General features: G+C 46.2%; 1 protein-coding gene across 1 annotated transcript in view; it reads left to right on the top strand.

Moving 5' to 3' along the window:
* Positions 1 to 17,344, top strand: part of Zzef1 (zinc finger ZZ-type and EF-hand domain containing 1) — a 127,921-nt gene extending 110,577 nt beyond the window's left edge. The window contains 9 exon segments of the mRNA XM_038325684.1: positions 2,170 to 2,305; positions 2,398 to 2,757; positions 4,616 to 4,759; positions 5,854 to 6,022; positions 6,592 to 6,690; positions 7,944 to 8,109; positions 12,810 to 12,963; positions 13,593 to 13,664; positions 14,878 to 17,344. Coding sequence (XP_038181612.1) covers positions 2,170 to 2,305; positions 2,398 to 2,757; positions 4,616 to 4,759; positions 5,854 to 6,022; positions 6,592 to 6,690; positions 7,944 to 8,109; positions 12,810 to 12,963; positions 13,593 to 13,664; positions 14,878 to 14,958 — 1,381 coding nt within the window. The 3' untranslated portion in view covers positions 14,959 to 17,344.
* The last annotated feature ends 8,714 nt before the right edge of the window (positions 17,345 to 26,058 follow it).

The following is a 26,058-nucleotide window of genomic DNA, read 5'->3' as shown; positions in this document are numbered from 1 at the left end:
GCCATGGAATCTGGAGAGAGGCCCTGACAGGCCAGGCAGCCACAAGGACCAGTCTGGAGTTCTTCCTGACATACCTGGAAAGGCAATTGTGCCACTTTGGCTGGGTCATCCCTAAGAGTGTGACAGTTTCCTTTGAGAATGTCATGTGTGCAGTCTTAAAGGCACAGACTGTGTGATGCCTCTCATGCCGTCCAGTGAGCAGATGGCACAGAGCAGAGCAGGTGCTGTGGCTCAAGAGGGGGTTTGGCTCTTACGTTTTTATTAGTGTAAATCATTTTCATGACCTTTTTCACAGGATGATTATATAATCAGCAATATATCCTTCTCTTGGCCAGAAATTTCAGAGGTAGCTCCAGAACCCATCTCCTGAATTTGTGTGGAACTTTACATATCTCCCACCCAGCCTCCTCTTCTGTGCCCATGGCCTGGCTTTGCTCGCTCTCTCTTCCTAAACGCACATCTTTCCCTCCCACCCTCTTCCTCTCTCTCTTCCATCTGTCCCCTCCCTCCCTTTTTACTGTGCTAGGGAATCAAACCCAGAGCTTGTACATGCTGAGCTACCTCCCTAGCCCTTTAGCTTCTTATTCTAATGTGGAGTGAATTTCAATTAACTTCATTCATGTTTCTGTTTTCTCCTATGTATTATCTAAAATCGTTTGTGAAGTGGAGCAGGTACTATGAGAGGAAGATGGTCAGGGTGCAGTCTAAACTACTGTAACTAGAAAAGCAGAAGGACCTCAGACTGAGGCAGGTAGAATTTGTGGTTTTCTCACATAAGCATCCAGAGGCAGGCAGAGAGAGGAAGAGCTGGAAGACACTTGATTAAGTATGTGCCATGCAAGCATTAAGACCCGAGTTTCGATCCCCAGTACCTATACAAGCTGGGCTTGGCCGTGCTCATCTCTGAATCCATTATTAGGGATGTGGGGATGGAGACCAATGGATTCCTGGAACTTGCTAGTCAGCCAGCCAAGCCAAACCAGTAAGCTTTGATTCAGTAAAAGACCCTATCTCTAAAAATAAGGTGGAGAACAGCTGAAAAGATAGTGAGGTCAACCCCCATACACACATCCCAAAATTAACAAAGAAATATAAACAGGCTGGAGAGGGAGAGATGTCTCAGTGGTTAGGAACACTTGTTCTCACAGAGGACCTGGGTTTGATAGCTAGCCCCTTCTTGTGACTCCAGAGGGCACTAGGCCTGCATGTGATACACAGACATGACATGCAGACAAAACATGTACACAAAAAGTAATTTTGTGCCGGGCGGTGGTGGCGCACGCCTTTAATCCCAGCACTCGGGAGGCAGAGGCAGGCGGATCTCTGTGAGTTCGAGACCAGCCTGGTCTACAAGAGCTAGTTCCAGGACAGGCTCTAAAGCTGCAGAGAAACCCTGTCTCGAAAAAACAAACAAACAAAAAAAAAAAGTAATTTTGTTTGTTTTGCTTTTCGAGACAGAGTTTCTCTATGTAACGACCTGGCTGTCCTGGAACTTTCTTTGTAGATCAGACTGACCTCAAACTCAAAAAGATTCACATGCCTCTGTCTCCTGGGTGCTGGGATTAAAGATATGCATTATCGGGGCTGGAGAGATGGCTCAGAGGTTAAGAGCATTGCCTGCTCTTCCAAAGGTCCTGAGTTCAATTCCCAGCAACCACATGGTGGCTCACAACCATCTGTAATGGGGTCTGGTGCCCTCTTCTGGCCTGCAGGCATACACACAGACAAATATTGTATACATAATAAATAAATAGATAGATAGATAGATAGATAGATAGATAGATAGATAGATAGATATTTTTTTTAAAGTTATGTACCACCACCTGGCTACAAAAAGTGATTTTTAAAATTTTATTATTAAAAAATAAATTATAAAATTATCATAGGTATAATTTATATATAAATATAAAAATATTTTTAAAGGAAGATAAAGAGAAAAGTGGTTCCTAAGAGACAGTTTGTATATCTGCTACGAGGATATTCTTGGAAGACTACATGTATGGGTGAATGGATGCATGGTGTGACTATAGTTTGCAAATGACAGCAAGTAATGCTATCATTGGGTGGGTAGTAGTGAGAGTGCAGCTCTGATCACCTTTCTGACAACTGCAGTGTATTCTAAGCTCTTGTCTCCTCCACTGTCTGTGCCTATCACTGGGCTCCCTTCAGGTTTGACGGAGATGAGCTCACCACCGATGAGAGAATTCGCTCCCTGGCACAGAGGTGGCAGCCTAGTAGGAGTCTGAGACTGGAGGAACAAAGTGCCAAAGCTGTGGACACAGACATGATTATCTTGCCATGTTTGGTATGTCACCTACCTTGGGATCAAAGTGTTTACACTTCTGCCCCCTATAGTGAGAAGGCCAAGCCTCTGTAATGATGGTCTTGGCTTTACAGTCCCGGCCTGTGCGTACTGACCAAGCCACTGCTGAATCGAACCCTGTGACCCAGAAGCTGATTTCCAGCACAGAGAGTGAGCTGCAGCAGAGCTACGCCAAGCAGCGCCGGAGCAAGAGTGCTGCCCTCCTGCACAAGGAACTGAACTGCAAGAGCAAGAGGGCTGTCCGCGACTACCTCTTCCGTGTGAACGAGGCCACAGCAGTCCTTTATGCTCGCCATGTGCTCGCCTCCCTGCTGGCCGAGTGGCCAGGGCATGTGCCAGTGAGTGAGGACATCCTAGAGCTCAGTGGCCCTGCACATATGACCTACATTTTGGATATGTTCATGCAGCTGGAAGAAAAGCACCAGTGGGAGAAGGTAGCTAACTCTCTGCTCAGCCCAGGCTCCTCTCTGCCCATCTTCCATATCTCTGTGACCCCAGGGTGTTTGAGAAATATAGGCCCCCTGATAGGTATGAATACAGCAGAGGCAAGAGCTGCTCTTGACTGTGCCATGGGTTTTCTGGAGTTGAGCTCACAGCAGAAAGCTGAGTGCAGGAAACATTTGCAGCAGTAGGCTCTGAAAACATTTCTTGGCCTTTTGCCTTGATTGTTTCACACCTATAGGTCTTATGGCTCTCCTAGCTAGCCTGTGCCTTCTCAGGTCCCTGGAATTTGACATGATGCAAAGTCAGGGGACAAGGTAATACCCTTCAGAGGCCCAGATAGCCTGTTCCCACAATACAGGAAAGCGTCCAATAAGGGTTTTGCCTTCTGTCTTAAACTGTCATTTTCAGACTGTCTATGCAGGTCAAGTGATCTGCCCGTGAGGTGTGAACCTTGGTTGCTCCATGATCCTGGTGGTGTAGATAGAGGCTTATCCAAGACTCTGGCTTCTGGGTGGCAGGGATTTCACTAGCTTCCATGCCATTCTCTGAAGTCTGGTTTTCCAATTTGGAATTTTAGGTTGGAGGGCATGTTGTATTTTGTTTTTCTCTTTTCTAGTTTATTTTTATTTTATGTGCATAATGTGTCTGCATGTATGTAAGTACATCATGTGTGTTGTGCCCTCAAAGGTCAAAAGAAGTGTCATATGAAACTGTAGCTGCAGATGGCTGTGAGCCTTAGTGTGCATGAACTCAACTAGGGTCCTCTTCCAGAGTAACCAGGGCACTTAACCACCGAGCTATGTCTCTGCCTCATTTATTTTTATATCAGGTCTTCCTTGTTTTCTTTTTAAATAATACTGTGAAGCCAGAGAAATGACAGCAGTTAAGAGCACTTGCTGCCCCTGCAGAGGATAAGAGTTTAGTCCCAGCACTCACACTGGGCAGCTCACAATCTCCTGCAGCCCCAGTTCAAGGGATGCAATGCCTTCTCCTGACCTCCACAAGCACCTGTACGAATACAGTGTGTTTACTTATCTTGAAGCCACATACATATACATAAAATAAATATCTAAATAATGCGGAGTTAGAGTCCATTTCCACTTCTGCATAGAAGCAGAGGACCCAGAATAGCAGAAAACATCCTGGTCTACACCTTAGCATCCTTGTGCACTTATTCCTTCTGGTGCAGGGTCAGCCACTCTGTCCTCGAGTTCAGGTGCAGAAATCCCGGGTCATATTTGCCCCTCTAATCCTCCCCGTCCTGTTCAATATGCTGAGCATGGGGAGGTTGATGTGCTCTCTGACCCTTGTTTTGCCCACCTAGGACCACTGGTGTCTGCATATCGTAGATTGTTTGCTGGCATCATAGCCCTGCAGGCACTGGCAGAGTGCTCTGGCCATATTCACCTTCCATGAAGGGCAGTGGCAGTCACTGCCTCTGCAGACCCCTGCTTGGACATGTGCGTTCCTGCCTGTTGGTCCCCAGAGCTCCTCACTTTGGCCATTTCTCTGTGTGCTGTAGTGTTTACTTATAGCTTCTTCCACCTGCTTAGTGATGAGCTCTTCAGAGGCCTGGAACATCTCTAGTTGTTTCTTTTATTGTGGGTCTTCTAGAAGTAGCATTAGTCTGATTCAGAATAGGACCTGGTTGAAAGGTGACCACTGGGGTTGCATTTGGGGTAGGGTTGGTGGTACCAGTACCTTCAGGTGAATCTCAGACTGAAGTAGGTTCTGTCTCTGTCTCCCTCCCTCCCTCCCTCCCTCCCTCCCTCCCTCCCTCCCTCCCTCCCTCCTTCCCTCCTGATGACACTGGTTTTCCCTGCTCTTAACCACCTTCTTTCTTCTCAGATCCTGCAGAAAGTGCTCCAAGGCTGCCGAGAGGGCATGTTGGGGACCATGGCCCTGGCTGCATGTCAGTTCATGGAGGAACCAGGAATGGAGGTGCAAGTGAGGGAATCAAAACACCCATATAACAACAATACCAGCTTTGAGGTAGGCGGTGCATCAGAGACCTTCCCTTCCCTCTTCTTACCAGTCCTAACTAACAACACATTTCCTCATCTCCTGTCTGATGCCATGAGTCCTGGCCAGCAGGTTTCCCCTTCTCCAGCTTTAGCTGTGTTAATAGGGAAAAGTGGTCTCCTGGCTCCAGAGGAGAATATACTTTCCCATTGTAAGCTCCTCTGCGTGAATCCTCAGCTTCTTTCAGCAGTGAGTTTGTGTGGGGATCCAGAACCAACCTCTAAGTCTCCTGATGATCAGGCCACACCTTGGAGACACTAGCCCCTTTTTTAATACCCAGCCCTCACAGTCTCATCTTTCCCATCCTGAATTTGTATCTAAATAGAGAGCCATAGAAGTTTGGTGTGGACCACCTCAGCTACTCTCATGACTCAACAATGTCTTGCACCTTTCCTTAGCCCTTTGGAGATGCTGGAGCTGGCAAGGCCTGAGCTTCTAGATGGGAGTAGTCTACAGCAGTTGAGGCAGGAGCACAGAGGCTGGTTCAGAAGCTGTTGATCAGCTGAGACATTCTTATTTCACAGAGGTGTACACCTCCTCACCCTCTTCCTTACAAGCTTTTTCTCTCCTGCCTCATTTTTTCAGCTAACAAGTTGTACCCCTTTCTGCCTTCCTGATGGTCCCAAACTGGCCTCTCCTCTGAGGCCACTCCTGCTGTTTCCTCCCAATCTCACCTTCCCACCCTGCCTGGCTCCCTAGCAGCTGTGACTCTTCTTCAAGCTGTGATCAGAGCACCTGCTCTCCAGAAGTCTGCACACCTCTTCTTATCCACATGATCATGGCCTTCCCGTAAACCCCCAAGCCATGCTCCTGCCTCTCCAGAGCATGCAGACCTCTCCGGTGCTGCCCTACCTGAAAGGCACTCTGGTGCTCTTGTGTCCCTTCCCCTGGGGAGCTCCCTGTAAGCACCCTCCTCTGGACCTTTTCTGGATGCCCACTATGTCCCTTCCATAGAGCTGGCGGGAAGGATTATGGTTTGCTCATGCTCCATGTCCCTGGTTACAGTGACAGCCACAGTGGTAGCTAGTGACAGTGATAGAAGTATTCTCTGTCTCCCTCCCTAGGATAAAGTGCACATTCCTGGTGCCATCTACCTCTCAATCAAATTTGATCCTCAGTGCAACACAGAGGAAGGCTGTGATGAATTAGCCATGTCCAGCAGTAGTGACTTTCAGCAGGACCGACACAACTTCAGTGGCTCCCAGCAGAAGTGGAAAGATTTTGAGCTTCCAGGTATATAGACTTTTCCTTTAAATTTTTGTTCTCCTCTCTCTCTCTCTCTCTCTCTCTCTCTCTCTCTCTCTCTCTCTCTCTCTCTCTCTTTCTCTCTCTCTCTCAGATCAGAAGACAACAACTTGGAGTCAGTTCTCTCCACATGGATCCTAGGGATTGAGCTCACATTATCAGGTTTGTCAGCAAGTACTTTTGCCCACTGAGCCATCTCACCAGCCTGTATAGACTTCACAGGAAGCATTTAAACATAATGTTGAGGCAGTGAGATAGCTCAGTGGTAGGAACACTTACTGCCAAGCCTGTCATCCCAAGTTCAAGCCCCAGGACCCACATGATGGAAAGGGAACCAACTACACATATATACCTTGGCATGTACATGCCTACCATACACACTACCATTCACCCCAAAACAATTACCCAAAATAAAAGTAAAACAAATTTTTAAAAAGCATAAAATTGAGAAATTATTAGAGGATTTTAACGTGAGCTTAATGTATTTCATCAGAAACACCCCAGCTGCCATCCTTTTGCTCCCGTATCCTGACCTGTCTCTGGTTTTTGTGATCCAGGAGATACTCTGTATTACCGATTTACCTCTGACATGAGCAACACCGAGTGGGGCTACCGATTCACTGTGACAGCTGGACACCTCGGCCGTTTCCAGACAGGTGTGTGCTCTGCCCTTTCTGTTTGCATGCTCTGTCAACCAGACACACTCTGCCCAGAGGTACCATTATGTTACTGACTTCTGTTAAAATCAAAGCAACTATTGTCTCTAAGGCCTTCCAAAAGTATCTCTCAACCCACGTGCCTGGCTTTCTTCACCAGGATGTGGCTGACTACTTACAAACTTGAATGATCAGATTAGAGCCTTCTGTCAGGATCTAAAAGAAGACACAGATTTTGTTTGGTTGGTTGGTTGGTTGGTTTTATTTGTTTGTTTTACCAGGGTGTTGTCTTATCTTCGGCACAGTGGCTGTGCCTTAATCTACTGCTATTTCAGCCAGCAATTGCTACTCCGCAGTTTCTGGCCTGCTTCTCTGGCAGCAGCCCAGCGCTCAGCCTACAGCCTGGTGAGAATTCTGCTCCTTCAGGCACTGGCTCTGTTGCTGCTGCCATTAAAGGTAGCTCTAACTAAATCTCTATCATTCTATTTATAAATAAAACTTGAGACTCAAAGGCTGATGAAAACCTGCTAGCTTAGAGAGTAGCACTTAGCTAACTTTCTCTCCTTATTGACTCTCCCAAAAGGCCCGTCCTTCCACTCCCCAAAAACAAAACAGAAAAAGCCACACCACTCAGAACCCCTCCCTACTACTTCTGGTGCGTCTCTCTATCTCTTCCAGATGCCCTCTGATGTGCTTTGATTGTTTTCTTCAACTAGTTGCTAACTCAGCCTCCTGGCCCAAGATTAATTTTATTTAATTAACATGAATGCAAACTTGGGGTTCATAGTGTGATTGAATATTCCCCAACACCAGGGCCTTTTGCAAAAATGAGGAAGTGAGAATGTTGTTCTTGTGTTATTTTACAAAAGGAAATTTGGCTTCCAGGATGGCCAGAGCTACACAGAGAAACCCTATATCAAAAAAAGAAAGAAAGACGCACGCCTTTAATCCCAGCACTCGGGAGGCAGAGGCAGGCGGATCTCTGTGAGTTCGAGGCCAGCCTGGTCTACAGGAGCTAGTTCCAGGACAGGCTCTAAAAAAGCTGCAGAGAAACCCTGTCTCGAAAAACCAAAAAAAGAAAAAAAAAGAAAGAAAGAAAGAAAGAAAGAAAGAAAGAAAGAAAGAAAGAAAGAAATTTTATTTCAGCCAAAATATAAATTATTTCACCCTATCAAAATGTGTACAGTTTACAAAATATGAAACTTAATGTTAATAATTGTTTTTAAAATGTCTGTGTTTCGGCATGATGCCAGGATTTGAGATCTTGAAGCAGATGTTGTCTGAAGAAAGGGTTGTGCCTCACCTCCCATTGGCCAAGATCTGGGAATGGCTGGTGGGTGTGGCCTGCCGCCAGACTGGTCATCAGCGACTGAAAGCCATCCACTTACTGCTGAGGATTGTGCAATGCTGCACCCACAGGTAGGCAGTGCCAGGGTCAGTTCCTGAACTCCTCCCACTGTTTCCTAGTTACTTTGTTAATGGCATCTTTGAGGAAAAAAGACAAATGTAATTTTAGCGTTTCTGAGTTTATCCATCATTTCTTTTAAGTTACTGAAAAACTACTAACTTAACGTGTCCTGTAAGTAATTTTTGCCTCAGTCAAATGTCATAAAATTATCTACTGTTTCTTTCTAGAATCTTAATCACTTTCCCTTTCACCCGACATCTGACATCCACCTGGGGTGAATGCCAGTATATGAGTTTGAATTTCTGGCGTCAAGTTTTTGCTTTGGGTCTCTACTTATTTTGAGTTTGCCCTGAGCACTCTGTACTATTACCTTTGGTCCCATGTATTTATAACTCTGGGCATTTCCTTGTCTGTAAGCCAGTGCTGTATTAATGACTGTAGCTCTATGACTGATTTACATATCTGCTAATTTAATTGTGGAAGTCTTTTAGCTTAGTTCTTTACGTCAAGATTGTCCTGCATTTTGGTTGTGTTTAAGACCAGTATGTAGCCCATACTGGCCTAGAGCTCTGAGTCCCCCCAACCATAGCTTCCTGAGCACTGGGGTTACAGGTATACCCCATCATTCCTGACCTGTGTTGGGGGTGTGTTTTTCTGCTTTTGGTTTATTTGTTTGTTTGCTTGCTTACTTGCTTGCTTGTAGATAGAGTCCCACTGTGTATCTCTAGCTAGCCTGGAACTTACTATATAGATTAGATTGGCCTTAAACCCAGAGATCTGCCTGCATGCTCCAGGCTGTGTTAGGTATTGATAACCCCAGTGTGACTGGCCATTTTTTCCCTCGTGACTTACAAATCTTTTTACCCAGAAGTTACCAATCCATTTTTATATTACCATGTTAATTTCTTCATGTACAGAAGATCAAGGTCATCCTCAACTATAATGATTTCTAGGGAAGTCTAGGATACATGAGACCCTGTCTCAAAAAAAAAAAAAAAAAAGATAAAAAATGGGGAGATGGTTTAGTCTGTAGTGTCTGCAGAAGAATGAGAACCAGAGTTCAGGTCTTCAGTACTTGGGAAGGACGGCAACAACAGGCAGGTCCTTGTAATTCATTGGCCAGTCAGCCTAGACGATTCAGTGAGGTCTGAACTCATCCCCCACCCCCCAAAAAACAGGTGCATGGGGCCAGAGAGATGTCTCAAGCACTTGAATTGAGAGCACTTGTTGCTCTTGCACAGGTCTTCAGTTCCCGGCACCCACATGGTGGTTCTCTATTCATAACTCCAGTTCCAGGGAAGCCAGTGTCTTCTCTTGACCTTCAAAGACACCAAGCCTGCAGGCTAGTGCACATACATACATTCAAGCAAAACAATCACACTTAAAATAACATGAATATATCTAATGAGAAATTGGTAAAGTAATGTACAAAGCAACTGAGAAAGATCCCTGATGTCAACCTCTGGCCTCCACATGCACACTGACAGCATCTACACACACACACACACACACACACACACACACACACACACACACACGAATACTTGCATAGACCATACACAAATACATACAACAAAAGACTAAAAAAATTTTTTTTAGCCTAGTGTGATGGCACATACCTTTAATCCCTGCAAGAAGGCAGAGCAATTGGATCTCTGTGAGTTGGAGACCATCCTGATCTCCATAATGAATTCCAGGCTACATAATGAGACCCTGTCTCAAACTGAAAAAGAAAAACAATTTTCCCTGTGTCTCCACCACCCTTTTATGCACATTCATGCTCTCTTGTTCACACTTCTCAACCTCTCTCTTGGCCAGTGATACTTTTCTTGTGGTACTGGGACTTAGCCCATGACTTTCCACATGAGAGGAAGAGCCTTTCACACTACCACTGAGCCACAGGCCCCAGCCTTCTAATGGGATTCCAGGAGGCTCTGCATATCAGTTTGAAATTGCATATCAAATTCCTTAGAAAGTTGAATCCTCTAGTCCACAGCCATTTTATTTTCTTCTGTAGGAAGAGACTTTCCGAACTGCTCAGACCCAAATAATAACATAGAAACTATATTAATTTGAACACTGTTTGGTCAATGGCTCAGGCATATTCCTGGCGAACTCTGGCTAACTCTTATATCTTAAATTAACCCATTTCTATTAATCTGTGTATCACCATGATGCTGTGGCCTACCAGTAATGTTCTGGCATTCTGGCATCTTTCTCCTTGGGTGGTTACATGGTGTCTCCCTGACTCTGCCTACTCTCATATCTCTTCCAGCCTGACTATATTCTGCTAAGTCATTGGCCCAATCAGCTTTTTTATTAACCAATGGTAATAAAGCATATTCATAGCATACAGAGGGGAATCCCACATCATTCCTCCATTGTGTAGGTCCTTGAAATAATTTACACATTTCTGTAGACAATTCATACAACATTTTGTATGGTATTTCTAGGTATTTAATGTTTTTATTCTTATAATTATTATTTAAAAAATTTGCTGAGTATGGTGGTATATGCCCATAATTCCAGCACCCAGAAGGCCAAGACATTTCAAGGCCAGTCTTACATCGGTAAGACCATCTCAGACAAAAAAAAGTGACTTTTGTTTTGCTGCTGTAGCATTTTGGCCTGTTGCCCTTATATCCCGCATATATTCTGAATGAGTGTGTGGATTAGCAAGAGCTCGGTCATGGCATCTGTGATGGTGAGTTTTAGTTCTTCCTCTCAATGTACAGGAGCAGGGTTTGACCTTTTACTCTGGTAGAACTTCCACTACAGTGTTGAATAGATAGGAATGTGGCTGTAGCTTCATAGTACTCATCTCAGAGGAAAGTATTGGTGGTTTCTGCTATATACAGAGCAGCCAAGTACTCCACCTACACCCCCTTGCCCAGACCCTGACCAGTAGGAGTTGCTCTTTCTCGCATTTTTAAGGCGTAGATACACAGAGTGTGAGCCAGTGTGGGATAATGATACTTGAAGTAAAAAGTAATATGAAGTTGTTATTTTAAAAGCTTAAAGGAATTTTCAAGTCAGGAAGAGAAAGTGATGGCTCATTGTCAGCCCTAGGCTGGCAGCAGGGGAGGGGTAAGAGAAGGCTGGGTGTGCTTGCTGCTAGTACCACGTCCTCATATGCAGACATTATGTGTTGCTTAGCTCCACGCGGGCTTCCAGTATTGACCTGGATGGTATGCTGTCTAAGCAATATGTCACATTGCCAAGGTCTTCAGGCTGGCAGGCCTTCCTGCCTGTGGTTCAGATGTCTTTCCACAATTTGCTGGCTGACATCGATCTTCTTTCCAGTTGGGACTCCCTATATTCCTGAGCCTGGGGAGAACTCTCAGTGTGCTCCCACTGGCCCTTCCATACCAGCCTGATAGCCCTGTATGCCTCCATTATGAGCCTGAAGGGAGTGTGTGAGGGTGAAGGGCATACCACATATCTCAGAATGCCTTGCCACATTAGCTTTTTGGAAAGTTAAAGATTTGCTGGCCTGAGGGTGATAGAGGCCAGAATAGAGGGCCAATCCCAGAGGAGGATAGTCCTGCAGATGCCTCTTACTTCACTTTCCAGTGTTCCCCTGAAACTAGCAATGAAACAAGTCGAACTGAATTTGCCCACCTGCTTACTTTATGAACATGTGCTCCTTTCGGGGGAAATGACTGATAAGACAATTCTCAAAGGGGAGGATTCTTTTTCAAGTATAGAAGAAAAAATAAAGAGAATGGCAAAATCATTAATAATATGCATATTACCCTATAGTAAGCCCAGAATATTGTTCAGCTCCTAATTTTCTCTTCTGGAGGGTTTTGAACTATGATCACAACCCCCACCCACTCCAGGTTCAAACACTCAGGGTTCTCTGCACACAGGTCTGAGAAGGATTGGGCTTCTCCTAGAGGCAAGATTTCAGGTCTAGCAAGTTTGCAAGTGTATTTTCTATTTTATAAATGAATATCAAAATAATGTTTGTCTTCCCTGTCCATTTGATAGTTTTTTTTCTTTTTATGGGTTAGTTTTATTTTATATGGGATATGTTATATCTTGCTTTTTTTCCATTTAACATTTAGCTTAAGGTGCATGATAACTCATATCTGTAATCCCAGTACATGGGAGACTGAGGCAGAAGAATTGTCTTGACTTCAAGGACAGCTTAGGCTACCTAGTGAAACAAAACAAACATATTTGCCTGGAGATTTTCCTAGTGTCACTGGAAGGACTTCTTAGGAACCATTTTTAAAAACACACAATAGGGGCTAACAAGCTCGCTCAGTGGGTTAAGATGCTTTCATCAAGCCTGACATGGTGGGTAGGCAGAACCAACTCCCATAGTTGTCCTTGCCCATCATATGCATGCTGTGGTATTTACCGCCCCCATGTCTGTCTGTCTCTCTCTCTCTCTCTCTCTCTCTCTCCCTCTCTCTCTCTCTCTCTCTCTCTCTCTCTCTCTCTCTATTAGTAAGTAAGTAAATAAATAAATGTTAAAACAAAAGAAAATGCAATAATTCCTGTGACCATACTACAGGTTCTCTGGATTTCTTAGAATTATTTTGGGGGGTTGCCCCTTTCCTTCCATGCTGTTTCAGAGAGTAGGCATGGCTGTTTTAGGATGGGGCGGGAAAGGGAAAGCCTGACCTGCAGTTTCTTTTAACTGTCCACCTTGGGTAGCCTACTTCTCAGTAAACCGACCCCATGATTCCCCCCTCCCCAGTGACCTATGTGACCTTGCGCTGTTGAAGCCCTTGTGGCAGCTCTTTACCCACATGGAGTATGGCCTATTTGAAGACGTGACACAGCCTGGCATCCTCCTACCCCTGCACCGCGCCCTCACCGAGCTCTTCTTTGTCACTGAGAACCGTGCCCAGGTAAGGACACGTCTATCTCTTGCCCTTCAGTCTGGGCGGGAAGGATCATAAGGATCATACCTCTGTATGCTTTTCCCTCTTCCTGCTAATGGCAGGACCAGGATTACACCCCAGTCCCCAAGCCCAGAGTGTCCAGGCTGCACAAGGAGGCAGGCCTGGGCCTCCATTTAGCATTCCCACAACACATACCCATATACCCAGCCCTGGGAAGAAAAACCAGGTCAGCCTAGTTGCTTATTTTGTCAGGACTATAGCCAAAGAGGGTCGGGACTGCCTTGGAGCAGCTCTTGACAACAGAGATTTCTGGAAAATCAAACAGTTAGGTTCCTCTTCCTTGTCTTTCTCTGCCTAGGCACAATAGGCTTATTGAATTGCCATATGAAAGGGCCTTTCACAGATCCTTTGCTTGTCCTCCTCAAGAGACATGAGAAAAGTCGCGATCAGGGCTAGCTCTGGAGCCAGGTTCCTGTTCCTTCCAGTTAGGCTTCTTCATGGATGTAGAGTGTGTGGTGTCATAGGTGCTTGACAGTGAATAGTGCTTACCCCCCTGGGGCCCCTGTGTGCTTGGTGGGTATCCTTTATTCAGCCCTGCTGCCTTCCGTCAGTCAGAGTCCTTGTTCTCTTCACAGGAGCTTGGCCTGCTGCAGGAGTACCTGCTGGCCTTAACCACTGAGGACCACCTTCTCCGATGTGCAGCACAGGTACCGTGTCCCCTGTCCCCAAAGAGCTGGACTGTAGGTCATCTTGCTGTGATGAATGGCACCATATCACTTGCCAGGATGGGGGTGGGGAAGAACAGGGAAGAGAGAGTTAGTTGCTTGACAAGTTCAGACCCTCCCAGAGTTTACATGGAGCTTGGTTGCAGTGCAGTCACTTCCTTCTGGCTCTCACAGAGAGCAGTGGAGCCCCATTCATCACTGTCATTCATATTAAACTGTGGGGTCAGAAGACACTAGCAAGAATTTGTGTCTGTGAAACCAAAACAACCAGTGCCTTCACATTAGTTTGGCTGATCCTGGAAGTTTCCATAGACTTAGATTTCAGATATTTTTGGACGTACTTTGCTTCCCTGGTAGGAAAACTCCTAACAGCTGTGTTTCTAAATGATGGCGGGCCCGGGAAAGCTGTTCCTTCTATATGCTGTATACAATGTATGGTGTTATAAATTAGACTTCAGTGTTGAAATTAAAACATTCAAAATGTATCAATTCAGTTTTTAAGACAGAACATTTCATGTTAATGTGTTTTGAGAAAACTTTAAAACAAAGTAATTTTTGAGGAGGGTGGCCCTAGTTCCATTTTTGAAAACTTACTTAATGTCTGGCCCAATAGAAGACAACTGGATTCTTGTGTCTGCCCTGCGCTCATTCCTGAAAAGGAACTGTACTGTGCACTCAGGAAATGGTGAAAGTAAAACTTGAATCTGTGACTCCTCCCAAAAGTCCTGGGATCCTCAGGCCCCAGCCTGCATTTTGAGAACTGGACTTGCCCTCAACACACACTATTGAGTTTGTGGCGTATTTCCCTCTGTGACCCTCCCGACAGATGACCAGTTCCCTTACTGGTGTTGTTTCCTCCCCAGGCCCTTCTGGGACAGCTGCTTTCCCAGCACTGTTTATGGGCTCCTGTGGGTACCTCTCCTCTCGTGTGTACTGTCTGCTTCCCTTCCGTGCCTTTGTGTAGCTTTTCCAGAACTGCCTCAGCAATTGGACTGCTACCATGGCCAGTGGCTTCTTAATGCCTATGTCAGGGCTTTCCTGTGGGTTTTTGGTTTTGTTTCCTTTCTTACTCTTACCTGTGAGCCTCTGGGTGAGGGCCACTACCTCTGTCTCACCTCAGCACCCTCCAGCCGAGGGACTTAGGGGTAAGCAAGTAAATGGCCCTTGATGTTGTGACTGCTCTTTCCCTCCACAGGCTCTGCAAAATATCGCTGCTATCAGCCTGGCAATCAACTACCCAAACAAGGCCACCCGCCTCTGGAATGTTGAGTGTTAGCCTCACTGTGGCATGCATGGACTCAATAATTTGTCTACAGGGGTTACGGCAGATCTCCAACCTTGCTCAGGAACCCCCTGCAGCCTCTGCACCCAGCTCTCTTTGAGCCTACCCCCTGCTCCCATTTGGATGCCAAGCAGCCGCCTGATCAAGAAGGCCCACTGTGCAGGCTCCATGTGTGCAAGAAGGCACAGCAGCGCTGAGTGGCTCAGAAAGGGCCATCAAGAGGCTTTGGGAAAGTTACTCAGAGAATAGAGACCAGTGTCCTTCAGAGCTGCCCCCGGGGAGTCACAGCACTGAGGACCTAGAAGTAATCTCTGGAAAGATTGTGTCTCCACTGAGCAGGAACTGCCCAGGCTTGCCATCAAGGGAAGGTGCCATCCGTGCAGAGCTACCCTTGCAGTGAGACTTAACAGCTTGCAGCAGCAGTGGCCCAGTTGGGAAATCAACCCACAACTAACATGAGCACCTCCCAGCCACCTCCAATTCCCAAGCTGTCTTCATGCCACAGGTCAGCTGGCTAACTCCCAGTGCCCTTGGGAGCAGCCAGCAGGTCCTGCTTGTCATCCATGCAACAGCTCCCAGCACACATGTCTGTGTTTCTTCACTTATTTTAATACGGTTTTGTTTCCCCTCGTGTTTTTAAAAGAGAACCTCACTGACTCCCTGAGAGAGCCCCTAGGGAATGCCTAGGAACAAACTGGTGTGTGTTGAAGTGACAGAAATAGAGGGACTCTCCAGCACCTACAGTGCCAACAGTGCCCTCAAAGGAGCCCTTGTTCAGGAGTCAGAACATACCTGATTATACTTCTGCTCCAAGGTCATGGTGATCGGCATACCTACCACCTTGGGCCTCTTACCTTGCTATTTGGCCATCACCTGTCTAGCAATAACTACATTAGTTCTAGTGAATGCTTTTGCATTTTTCCATGTATGGCTTTAGCATTGCCCTGAAGTACTAATGATTTTCTTTCCAGAGCCACAGTGAGTGAGAAGCTGGGTTGGCATCAGGCCAAGGACTTTCAGGAAGAAAGAATCCTGAGGCACCTCCTATTGAAGGGCAGGTGTCTGGGCCAGAGGCATGTCACACCTCACAGGTCCAATGCAAAAAACGGCTCCTCACAGCCAGCACCACCCTTGGCTATCTTGTGTTGCTATGGTACATTGTGCTCCTTGGCCTCTGAAGACCCCGCTGGGTGTAGACAAGGGACTGGATTGGAAGAGGCTGAGCCTGCAGGTCTGGAAGCATCTTCTGCAAAGGTGCTGTGCCTTCTGGCACCACTACCTGCCCGGCCCTTGAATTAGGTTCTCTGATGGACCCCAGCATACAGGAAAAATGGCTACAGAGTGGTGGTGGTGGTGGGGATAGGTTGCAAAAAACACAGGAACAAATGGATTGGTGACCCATGATCCGCCCCCTCACATCAAAGGAGTCCTAGTCCAGGTCCCATGATGTGGGACAGGGTGCCAGCCCATGGGAACCTCTTTCTCATCTTTTGCTCATTGCCAAAGCATCTGGGCTTTGCAAGCTGCCTAGACCCCAGAGAAGGCCCCTATTGCTTGCCACTCCCTCCAAGTAGGTCTCTGGTGAGAGTCAGAACAAGTCTCAGTGCTCAGTGAAGAGGCCTCACGGTGGCTCAGAGCAGATAGCAGTTAGAAGTGGGGAGGAGATGGCCCACTCACAGCCTCCACACCTCAGCCTGCGTAGGGGGAGCAGATGGCCAGGGCGGGACAGGGCTGGAGGCCTCCCTCGGGACACTGGCCCCAGCTCCTCTCCCACCCTTCCATCAGGAAGAGCAATTGTAAATAAACGCTGAACCCCATAGCTTTTCTCCACTCACCGCTCTGTTTTCTCTCCCTCTGCTTCGTTTTGCCCTTCACACACCACAGCTGCTCTCTGACAGGGCCCCTGACCTGGTCACTGCAGCCCACTGCCTCCACTTCGCTAGGCCACTGGGTGGCACTGCTGAGCCAGGCCCTTCTCTCCTGACCCCAACCTGGGCAGGAGGTCCAAAGGAATTCCATCAAAGCCAGTGTCCCCTTGACCCTTCTTAGGGGGCAAGACTGCCTGGACTGAGACAAAACTGGCAGGAATAAGTGGTCGTGGAAACATGTGCCTAATCTATAAAGAATTCTGTTCCAGATCATATATATTGTACAGACACTGTTCTAATGAGAGGAGTGACTTATTTTCATCATCGTTTTTAATTTGTTTTCTTACGGGTTTACGATTTTGAATTTTTATTATTTGGTTGAGAGAAAGAACTTTGATTATATCAGCTGAGTGAGTTCAGCCTGTAAAAAGAATGTTTTAAGTTGTGGATAAGATATGCAAATGAAGAGAAATATATTGTACAAATTCTATATAAAAAAAAGTACAACTCTATGTGACTTTCTCCCTTTTCCCTTCCCTTCCCTCCCCTTCCCTGCTCCTATCCCCCTGTAGAAAGGTCTTACTGTATGCTCCAAGCTGGCCCGAAACCCACCATCTCCTGCCCGTGTCTCTCATGCCTGGCCCTTCAGCTTCTCTTGTGAAATATCCTTTGGAGTTTCTGTCTAGCCAAATAGATGGGCTTTACAGAACCTGATGGCCACCTCCTTGTGGGAAGGAGTCCAGCAGGTCCCTGAGGCCACAGCTTCTGAGTGTTGATGGAACTGTGAGCCTTGCCCTCCACTGTGGCCACCCAGGGAATCCAGGAGTTCACCTTAGTCACCCCCTCTACTATATCTCTCAGGTTTGACACACAAATAATGTCCCCAAGTTCACTCTTCTCCTGCCAGATACCCCAACACCACCCTGTCATCTCTGAGCCTCCTGTAGCTTCTAAACCTTGCTGTTGTCCTGGGACTGCTTCTCCTGCCAGCCTCATCTAAATCATCTGAGACTGTTCCTGCTTAGGTCTGAGTTCCCATTGACCATGCTGTGTCCTTCTCAGACACTTCCTTGGGCTCAGTGCCATCTTGCAAGGTGGAGGAACTTGCCTTCTCGATGGAATCTGGGCCTAGCTCACCTTTGAGGCCCACAGTCTATACATTTCCCCCAGATCTGAGACTCTAGGGGAGCCCCAGACAGGGCCTGGGCCCAGCCTCAGCTTCTCCAGTAGGAAGCTTGGGTTAGCATGGTGCTCAGGGGAATTGGGTTGTCCAGGTCTCTGAGTCTCCCTCTAAGGCTAATAATTTATTGCTGTCTTCACCCTGACTTGATCTGAGAATCATAGGGCTTAATTCTGAAAAGCAAGGCTCCCGGCTCTTCCTGTTGGTGTCACGGACAGCCTTTACTTAGTTGCAAAGCCCTGGAACAGCTGTGTGCAAGTTCCCTGCTGAGACGCAGGTCATAGCAACACTAGGTGACTCCAACCTAAGCCTTCTACACAGCGGAAGAGAGGTAGAATTCCAGCATTCCTCATTTGTGCATGTCAGTGCCAAGAGAGAGCTGTCAGGGCTCGGTCCCGTTGCCCAGCGCCATCGCCTCTCGTCCACACCCCAGGTGCCCCAGCATGCTAGCCAGGTGATTACACTGCATGGAGAAGCCAGACTTAGACTAAGCCCACATCTACACATGCCTGAGCACCTATGTGGACCCTGTTGCTTATCCCACTGCTACTTCCTACCCATTTCCCCCCTTCCCTGCTCACAGAATCCAGAATCTTTCTCAGTATTCAGTCTTTTTTTCTTGCATTATTTGTGCATGTAGGTGCACATGTATAGAGGTCAGAGGACAGTTTGTAGGAATTGGTCCCACCCTATGCGTTCAGGTCGTCAGGCTTGACAGCAGGTGCTTTAGCCTGTTGAGCCATCTCACCTGCCCCAGAATCCAATCTGTTTGTGGGTGACAACTGTAGATTCTTCAATCTCAGGAAAACTGTCTTTTTGCTGGCTCGTGGGGAGTCATCCTTGAATGATACCTTGGGTACCATCCTAGAAATCTCATTTTGTTTATAGGATGCTTCCTTTCCATCTCCTCTTGCCATCAGGATGGCTGTGAGCCATTTCCTGCCACAGAGACACTGATGCCTGCTAGGAGGTTCTAGGGCAACAGTTCTCAACCTGTGGGTCATAACCCCTTTGTGGGGGGGGGGGTCAAACAACCTTTTCATAGGGGTCACAGATCAGATATCCTGTGTATCAGGTAATTAAATTCCATTTAATAGCAATAACAAAATTACAGTTTTGAAGTAGCAACGAAAATAACTGTATGGTTGGGGATCACCACAACATGCGGAACTGTATTAAAGGGTTGAGTTAGGAAGGTTGAGGACCACGGCTGTAGGTGATGGGTTTGTGCTCACACGGAGCTGACAAAAGCACTGGGCTAGGAGACCCGACGGCAACCTGCTGCCGCAAGGTGAAAATCAGGTGGCTGGAGAGATGCAGGACTTGGGATGCCTGGGAGTGTAGGGGAGGGGGTAAGGGTACTTGTGGTTGGCTGGTCTCTGCTCACTTGCAGATGAAATTAGGCCACAGTTGGCTCCAGTGAGTTGTAATAAGGCAATAGCCCTCTTGCCATATTAATATCAAAATACATTGTATGAAAAAATTAAATAAGTTTATAAAAAAATCTGTTCCAGGAAGAACTAAGACTACCTAAAATAAATCACTGGTGCTCAACCTTCCTAATGCTTCAACCCTTTAAAATAGTTCCTCATGTTGTGGTGACCCCCTCCCTCCCCAAGCATAAAATTATTTTTGTTGCTACTTCATGGCTAATTTTGTTACTGTTATGAATCGTAATATAAATATCTGTTTTCTAATGGTCTTAGGAGACCACTGAGAAAGGGTCATGTGACCCCCAAAGGGGTCATGACCCGTAGGTTAAGCCACTGCTCTAAACGGTCCTGTTAAATAGATATTTTTCTAAAAATACAAAATGGTTTCATTAAAGTTTTTAAGAATTTAGGGGTCGCTGAGATGGCTCAATAGGTGAAGAGGCTTGCAGTCCAGCCTGATGACCTGATAACCCAGAAAGAGAAGAGAATGGAGTCTTAAAAGTTGTCTTCTATTTCCAGGTAGTGGTGGCATATGCTCTTAATCCCAGCACTTGGGAGGCAGAGGCAAATGGATCTCTATGAATTCAAGGCTAGACTGGTTGACAGAGCAAGTTCCAGGACAGCCAGGGCTACACAGAGAACCTTATCTAAGAGAGAGGGAGAGAGAGAGGGGGGGAGAGAGGGAGAGAGAGAGAGAGAGAGAGAGAGAGAGAGAGAGAGAGAGAGAGAGAGAGAGAGAGAGAAATCAGCAGTGTATGGGAAGGAGACATAAACATATAAACATTTCCTGAAGTAGAAAGGCCTGTGACAACACAGGCTGACGGCAGCCATCAGTAGCAAATTCGTCTTTCTCGGCACTCTTGGGCTATTAGCTTCCCTCAGCACAAAAGGGGTTGAGAGCAAATTTGGAGGCACTGTCCCAGAATTCAGTGAGGTGTCTCCAACTTTAAACTCCAAACTATGTTTCTTTGTTTGCACGTGTGTGTGCGTGCGTGTGCACAAGAATGCTGCACTGCATTTGTGAATGTCAGAGGACAACTTAAGAGACCAGGGAGTGAACTCAGGTGGGTAGGCTTAGCGACACATGCCTTTCCCGGCCGTGCTGTCTTGCTGGCTCCAGACTACCTAAATTTAAAAGATGAATTCACCAGCTCACAACACTGAAAAGCCTGAAAGTTGCATTTCTCTCCCGGCAAGGTGAAACTCTGTGGCTTGAAGATGTGAAGTCAGTCTGTCTCTCCTTGCCCTCCCTGCTCCTGCTCTTCCCGTACTTCTTTACTGACAAGGAGGAGCCACAGCTCCTCCCTGGGCAGTTCCCGGCTCGCTGTGGAGATCCACTTCAGTGTTCTTCATAGGAGACTTCCCTGAACTGTCAGCCACCGTTTACATTCATGTTTAAAAAGCTACTTGGGAGACCTGTGTCCTTATGGGTTGTCATCTCAGAACTGCTGAGCAGCATGCATCCATGACAACTGGGCAGATGTCATGCCTGGGAAATCCCCACAGAGCCACTGTGAGTCCTGTCAACACAGCTGCTCGGCCACTCCATCAGGTGAGACGCCCCTAAAATACAGTGATAAGACCTGCTCCTGCTCACTAGGAAGTGGAGAGACAGCTAACTAAAATCCTTGTACAGTTTAATTTTATTTTAATTTTTTAAATTGACACATTATTGTACATATTTATTGGGTATAATGTGATGTTTGTGTTTTGTTTACGGTTCTTACAGATTTAGCCTAAGGCCTCCCATACAATAATCACCTTACCACTGAGCTTTCTATATTCTTTATTTTAAGATCCAACTAAGTGCTCCAGGATGGAGCTTGCAGTCCTCCTGCCTCAGCCTTCTGAGTAGTAAAGATGCAGTCCTGTCCCTCCAGGTCCTGCCTACCATTTCATTGTTTTGGGAACATTCAGAATCCACTCTAGGAAGTATGCTCAAGGGTAGAGCATCTCCTTAGCTCAGACTCATTATGTAGTACCTCCTCAAAAAATGGTCTCTACGAGCTGTCTTTAAGTAACCTGTTGTCAGCCATTGTTACTCTGTACTAGTGACCATTAGAAACTTTTACTCTTATGCAGTGCCTGAAGAAGCCAGAAGAGGGCATCAGATCCCCTAGAACTGGAGTTACAGAGCTGTTACCATCACATGGGCACTGGAAACCAAACCCTAGTCCTTTTCAAGAACAGCCAGTGGACCACCACGTCCAGCCTGATCTCCTTCCTTCAGCTCAGCCTCACCTTCTAAGTTCCTGCCACATCCCCAGACAGTCCCATCAGCTGGGGACCAAGCCTGTGAGGGACATTTCATACACCGTTTATAACATTCAGATGTCCTTGGCCACCAAAAGCCCATCTCATGCAAAAATTTCTTCAGTACATCTCTAAGACTCCCCAACATCTCAGCAGTCCCAGTGTTGCTCAAAATCACAAGTCCAAAACATCTAAAAAGATTTAAGACATACTCGAAACTGTGAGCCTCCCATAAAACTGAAAAAAAAAAAAAAACATACTTCAATATCCAATGACAGTTTGAAGGAAGGGGGAAGAAAAACCAGCAGAACACATTAAATCCTGTACCTCTTGCATCTGTAGCATATGATGGGATGATGTGAGCCCTAAAGGGTTCAGGCAGCCTTGCTACTCTGACCACGCTGGCTTTCGCACATGTGGCCTCCCCTGGGCTGGCTCTGCTCACTGCTTGCAGCTTTCCTGAGCAGATGTTCCATGTTCCTGGCGTCCTCCCTGAGTCCTCTGCTGCAGCTTAGGCGCCACAATCACAGCTCCACAGAGTTCTTTCCTAGGCTGCTGGCAGGAAGTCTGACCCTGGAACACGGCGCTGAGTCTCATAAGCTTTCTTTTGGAATCTGGGTAAAAGTCTCTATGGCCCATAACATTTATATTCTACATACCTACAAAAACTAGTCATGCCGATGACATCAAGTTCTGCCACCAACTTGAACAATAGTGAGGCCCCACTAGACATGAATGCTGTGGCCTCTGTGGGCCTGAAACTAGTGCTCCTGTTATATAAAATTATATGAAGTTTTTCATATAATTTTACTTCTTCACACCTTTGACCTTTGAGCTGCTGAAACAAACAGGTGATGTCTGCCTAACTCTTGAGGTACCCTCGGTGAACTGTGGTCCAGGGTGCAAAGTACTTGTTTTAATCTCTTAAACCATCTCTTCCTTGAGGGCAACTTTAACCATATGGCTTTTCTGACAACACTGCAAGTTTTTCAGGTTTTTCCACTCTGCTTTTTCTTTTATTTATTTATTTATTTATTTATTTATTTATTTATTTATTTATTTATTATGTATACAATATTCTGTCTGTGTGCAGGCCAGAAGAGGGCACCAGACCTCATCACAGATGGTTGTGAGCCACCATGTGGTTGCTGGGAATTGAACTCAGGACCTTCGGAAGAGCAGGCAGTGCTCTTAACCACTGAGCCATCTCTCCAGCCCTGCTTTTTCTGTTCTTGATTCTTACTGTAAAGCTGGCTAAAAGCAACCAGCAACAGCCTTAAGTACCAAGCTGTCATAAAATTTTCCCCATCTTGGTTGGGTGTGATGAGGCAAGTAGAGCTCTGTGAGTTCAAGGCCAGCCTGCTCTACATAGCGGATTCCAAGACAGCTAGGGAGAGAGAGAGAGAGAGAGCCTGTCTCAGTCTGATTTTAGTCTACCACCTTTGAATTCCTACAAAATCTGGGCAAAATGTAAGCAAGTTTTTTGCCACAGTGCAGCATTATCTTAGTTACTGTATTATTTCTGAGAAGGGAAACCACGACCAAAGCAACTCTTAAGAAGAGAGCATTCTTAAGTTTTATTTATTTACTTATTTATGGTTTTTCGAGACAGGGTTTCTCTTTTAGCTCTGACTATCCTGGAGCTAAGTAGACCAGACTATCCTTGAACTCAGAGATTTACCTGCCTCTGCCTCTGAGTGCTGGTATTAAAAGTGTGTGCCACCATACCCAGTTAAAAGAAAGCATTTAATTGGGGTTTTCAGTTTTAGAGGGTTAGTCCATGATCATCATGGTGGAAACAAGACAGGCATGGCATTGTAGCTGAGAACTGTAGAGCTTGATCTACAGGAGAGGAGAGAGAGAGGAGAGAGAAAGAGAGAGGAGAGAGAGATTGGGGCTGGTGAGGGTTTTTGAAACCTCAAAGCCCCATCCCTACTCCTCCACCCCTGTGACATACTTCCTCCAACAAGGCCACACCTCCTAATCCTTCCCAAATAGTTCAACTGGAGAGCAAGTATTCAAACATTGAGCCTATGGGGCCATTTTCATTCACTACAAACATGAGTGACCTCTAGTACTATGTGAGTCATGTTCCGGTCTGAAGCCTCCTGAACACTCTTTATTGTTTACAATTCTATTAGCATTCTGGACTTCTGAGCTCTTAATGGAATTGCCCACTAAACTTTGCTTGCGGCATCCGGGGCCTTCTCTAGCACCACATCTCCAAACTTTTCCAGATTCCCTCCACAAGTCCGGTCTAGAGGTTTCTAAAGCACATGCTCAGACAATCCTGGCAACACCACCGTCACACAGGTAGTGATCCAGCCCCTCATCACATGACAGGTACTCCAGAGAAAGAGCTCACCAGAGGAAAGACTGGCCGGGCTCAGTGTCACAGTTTCCTACCCCTGGTTGGCTGTCTTCAGATTTGGAGCCTCATGGCAGTGGTTGAATGGTGAAGCAGCTCTCCTCACAGTGACCAGGAAGAAGAAAGAGAGACAGGAAGGGGCCAGGGTGAGGTATAACATTCAAAGGCATGTGCCCAGTGAACTATTGTGATGGTTTGAATAAGATGTCCCCATAAATCTCATGCATTTGAATATTGGTTCCCAGGAGGTGGCTGTTTGAAAGAATTAGGGGAGTGTAGCCTTGTTAGAGGAGATGCGTCACTGGGGCAGACTTTAAAGGGTTTCAAAAGCCTCCCACTATCCCCACTGTGCACTTTGCCTCCTGCCTTTGGATCAAGATGTAAGCTCTCAGCTGTTGCTGCCTTCATACCCTTGGTCTCCCATCATGGGCACTCATCCTCTGAAACCATAAGCCCACTTAATTTTTTGTTTTGAAAATTGCCTTGATTATGATGCAATAGAAAAGTAACTATGACACCTATGTCATACAGGAAGGCTTCATAGTGCCACCAACTAAGCACCAGGCCTTTGGTACATGAGCCGTTGGAGGACATTTCATACTGAAACCATAACGTTCCTCAGCCATAATAGAATGAATTTGAAAGCCCACTGTCACTGTCACTCTGCTGACATTTTAAAAATATTGTGTTAATTATTTGATAATACCATGCAGTATGCTTTGATCATACTCCCCCTTCAGTCCTCTCCCCAATTCCTCCTAGGTCCACCCCACATTCTATCCTACACTTTAATCTTGTGTTCTCTCTCTTGTAATAACCCATCCAGTCCAATTTGTGCTGCCCATATAGTCTTGGATAAGGGGCCACTCACTAGAGAGTGGTGAACTTACCAGGAACCAAACCCTTAAAGAAAACTGACCCTCATCACAGAGAAGCCGTTAACTGTCCATAACTCTTCAGTGAGGGGTGAGGTCTCATGAACCCTTTCCCCCGTGACTGGCTTGGCCTTGTGCAGGCACCCACAGTTGCTACGAGTTTCTGAGTGTAGTGTCACTTTTAGTGTTACGCTGGCTCTTAAAATCTCCCTGCATCTTCTCCTGCAGTGGCCCCTAAACCTCGGCTGGGATGTGAGACAGATGTCCCCCATGCTGGTGAAATGTAAGAAACTCAAATACATAGATGTAAAACACTTCTTAAGAAAAATAGAAAAAGGGAGAAGGAGAAGGTACTGTGGGCTGGATATGGTGGCACCTACCTGTGTAGCCCCAGGAAGACAGCTTATGCTCAGGGGTTTGGAGAGAGTCTGAACAAGACAGACTCCATTCCTTTAAAAAAACAAGCATTTTTATAGAATATTTTCAAATAACCAGAAGATAAGGAAAAAAGCTAAGAAGTGCCTTGAGATGGATGAAGACGAAGACACAGAATACCAAAACCTATGGAACGTACCTAGATTGTGCTTAGGAGGAAATCTAAAGTTTCATGTATGTATATTCAAAGACTCCTAGTTTAAGACCATGATAAAAGGGAAGCAAGTGAAGCCTAAAGGAAGCAGAATACAAAGTAGCATGTAAATTCAGGAAACAGAAAGCTGGGCACTGTGGATCAGTGCTTGGGGGCTGAGGTAGTTGGCTCATGAGTTTCAGACCAACATGGGCTACATAGGTCCTGAGAGGGAGTGGGTAGAATGGTGGTGAAGAAAGAACAAATAAAGAGGAAAAGGGGGGGGGGGGTTAGGGAAGGAGAAAAAGAAAAAGGAAAAAAGAAAATACAAAGAAACATCAAAGAAACTAAATGTTGGTTCTTTGATTCACTTTTCACTTTGTAACATGGTCTCATGTAGCCCAAGATGGCCTCCAATTTACTACGTACCTAGGGATGACCTTGAGCTCCTCGATTCCTGTCTGAATTCTAGGATTACAGATGTATCACCATACCTGGGATAGTGACGATCAAACTCATGGCTTCAGAGGGTTCAACCCATGGGCCCTG

This window comes from Arvicola amphibius, chromosome 4 (assembly GCF_903992535.2).
Source record: "Arvicola amphibius chromosome 4, mArvAmp1.2, whole genome shotgun sequence".
Lineage (NCBI taxonomy): Eukaryota > Metazoa > Chordata > Mammalia > Rodentia > Cricetidae > Arvicola > Arvicola amphibius.
Note: the sequence above shows the minus strand (reverse complement) of the source record. Positions and strands in the feature narration are given on the sequence as shown.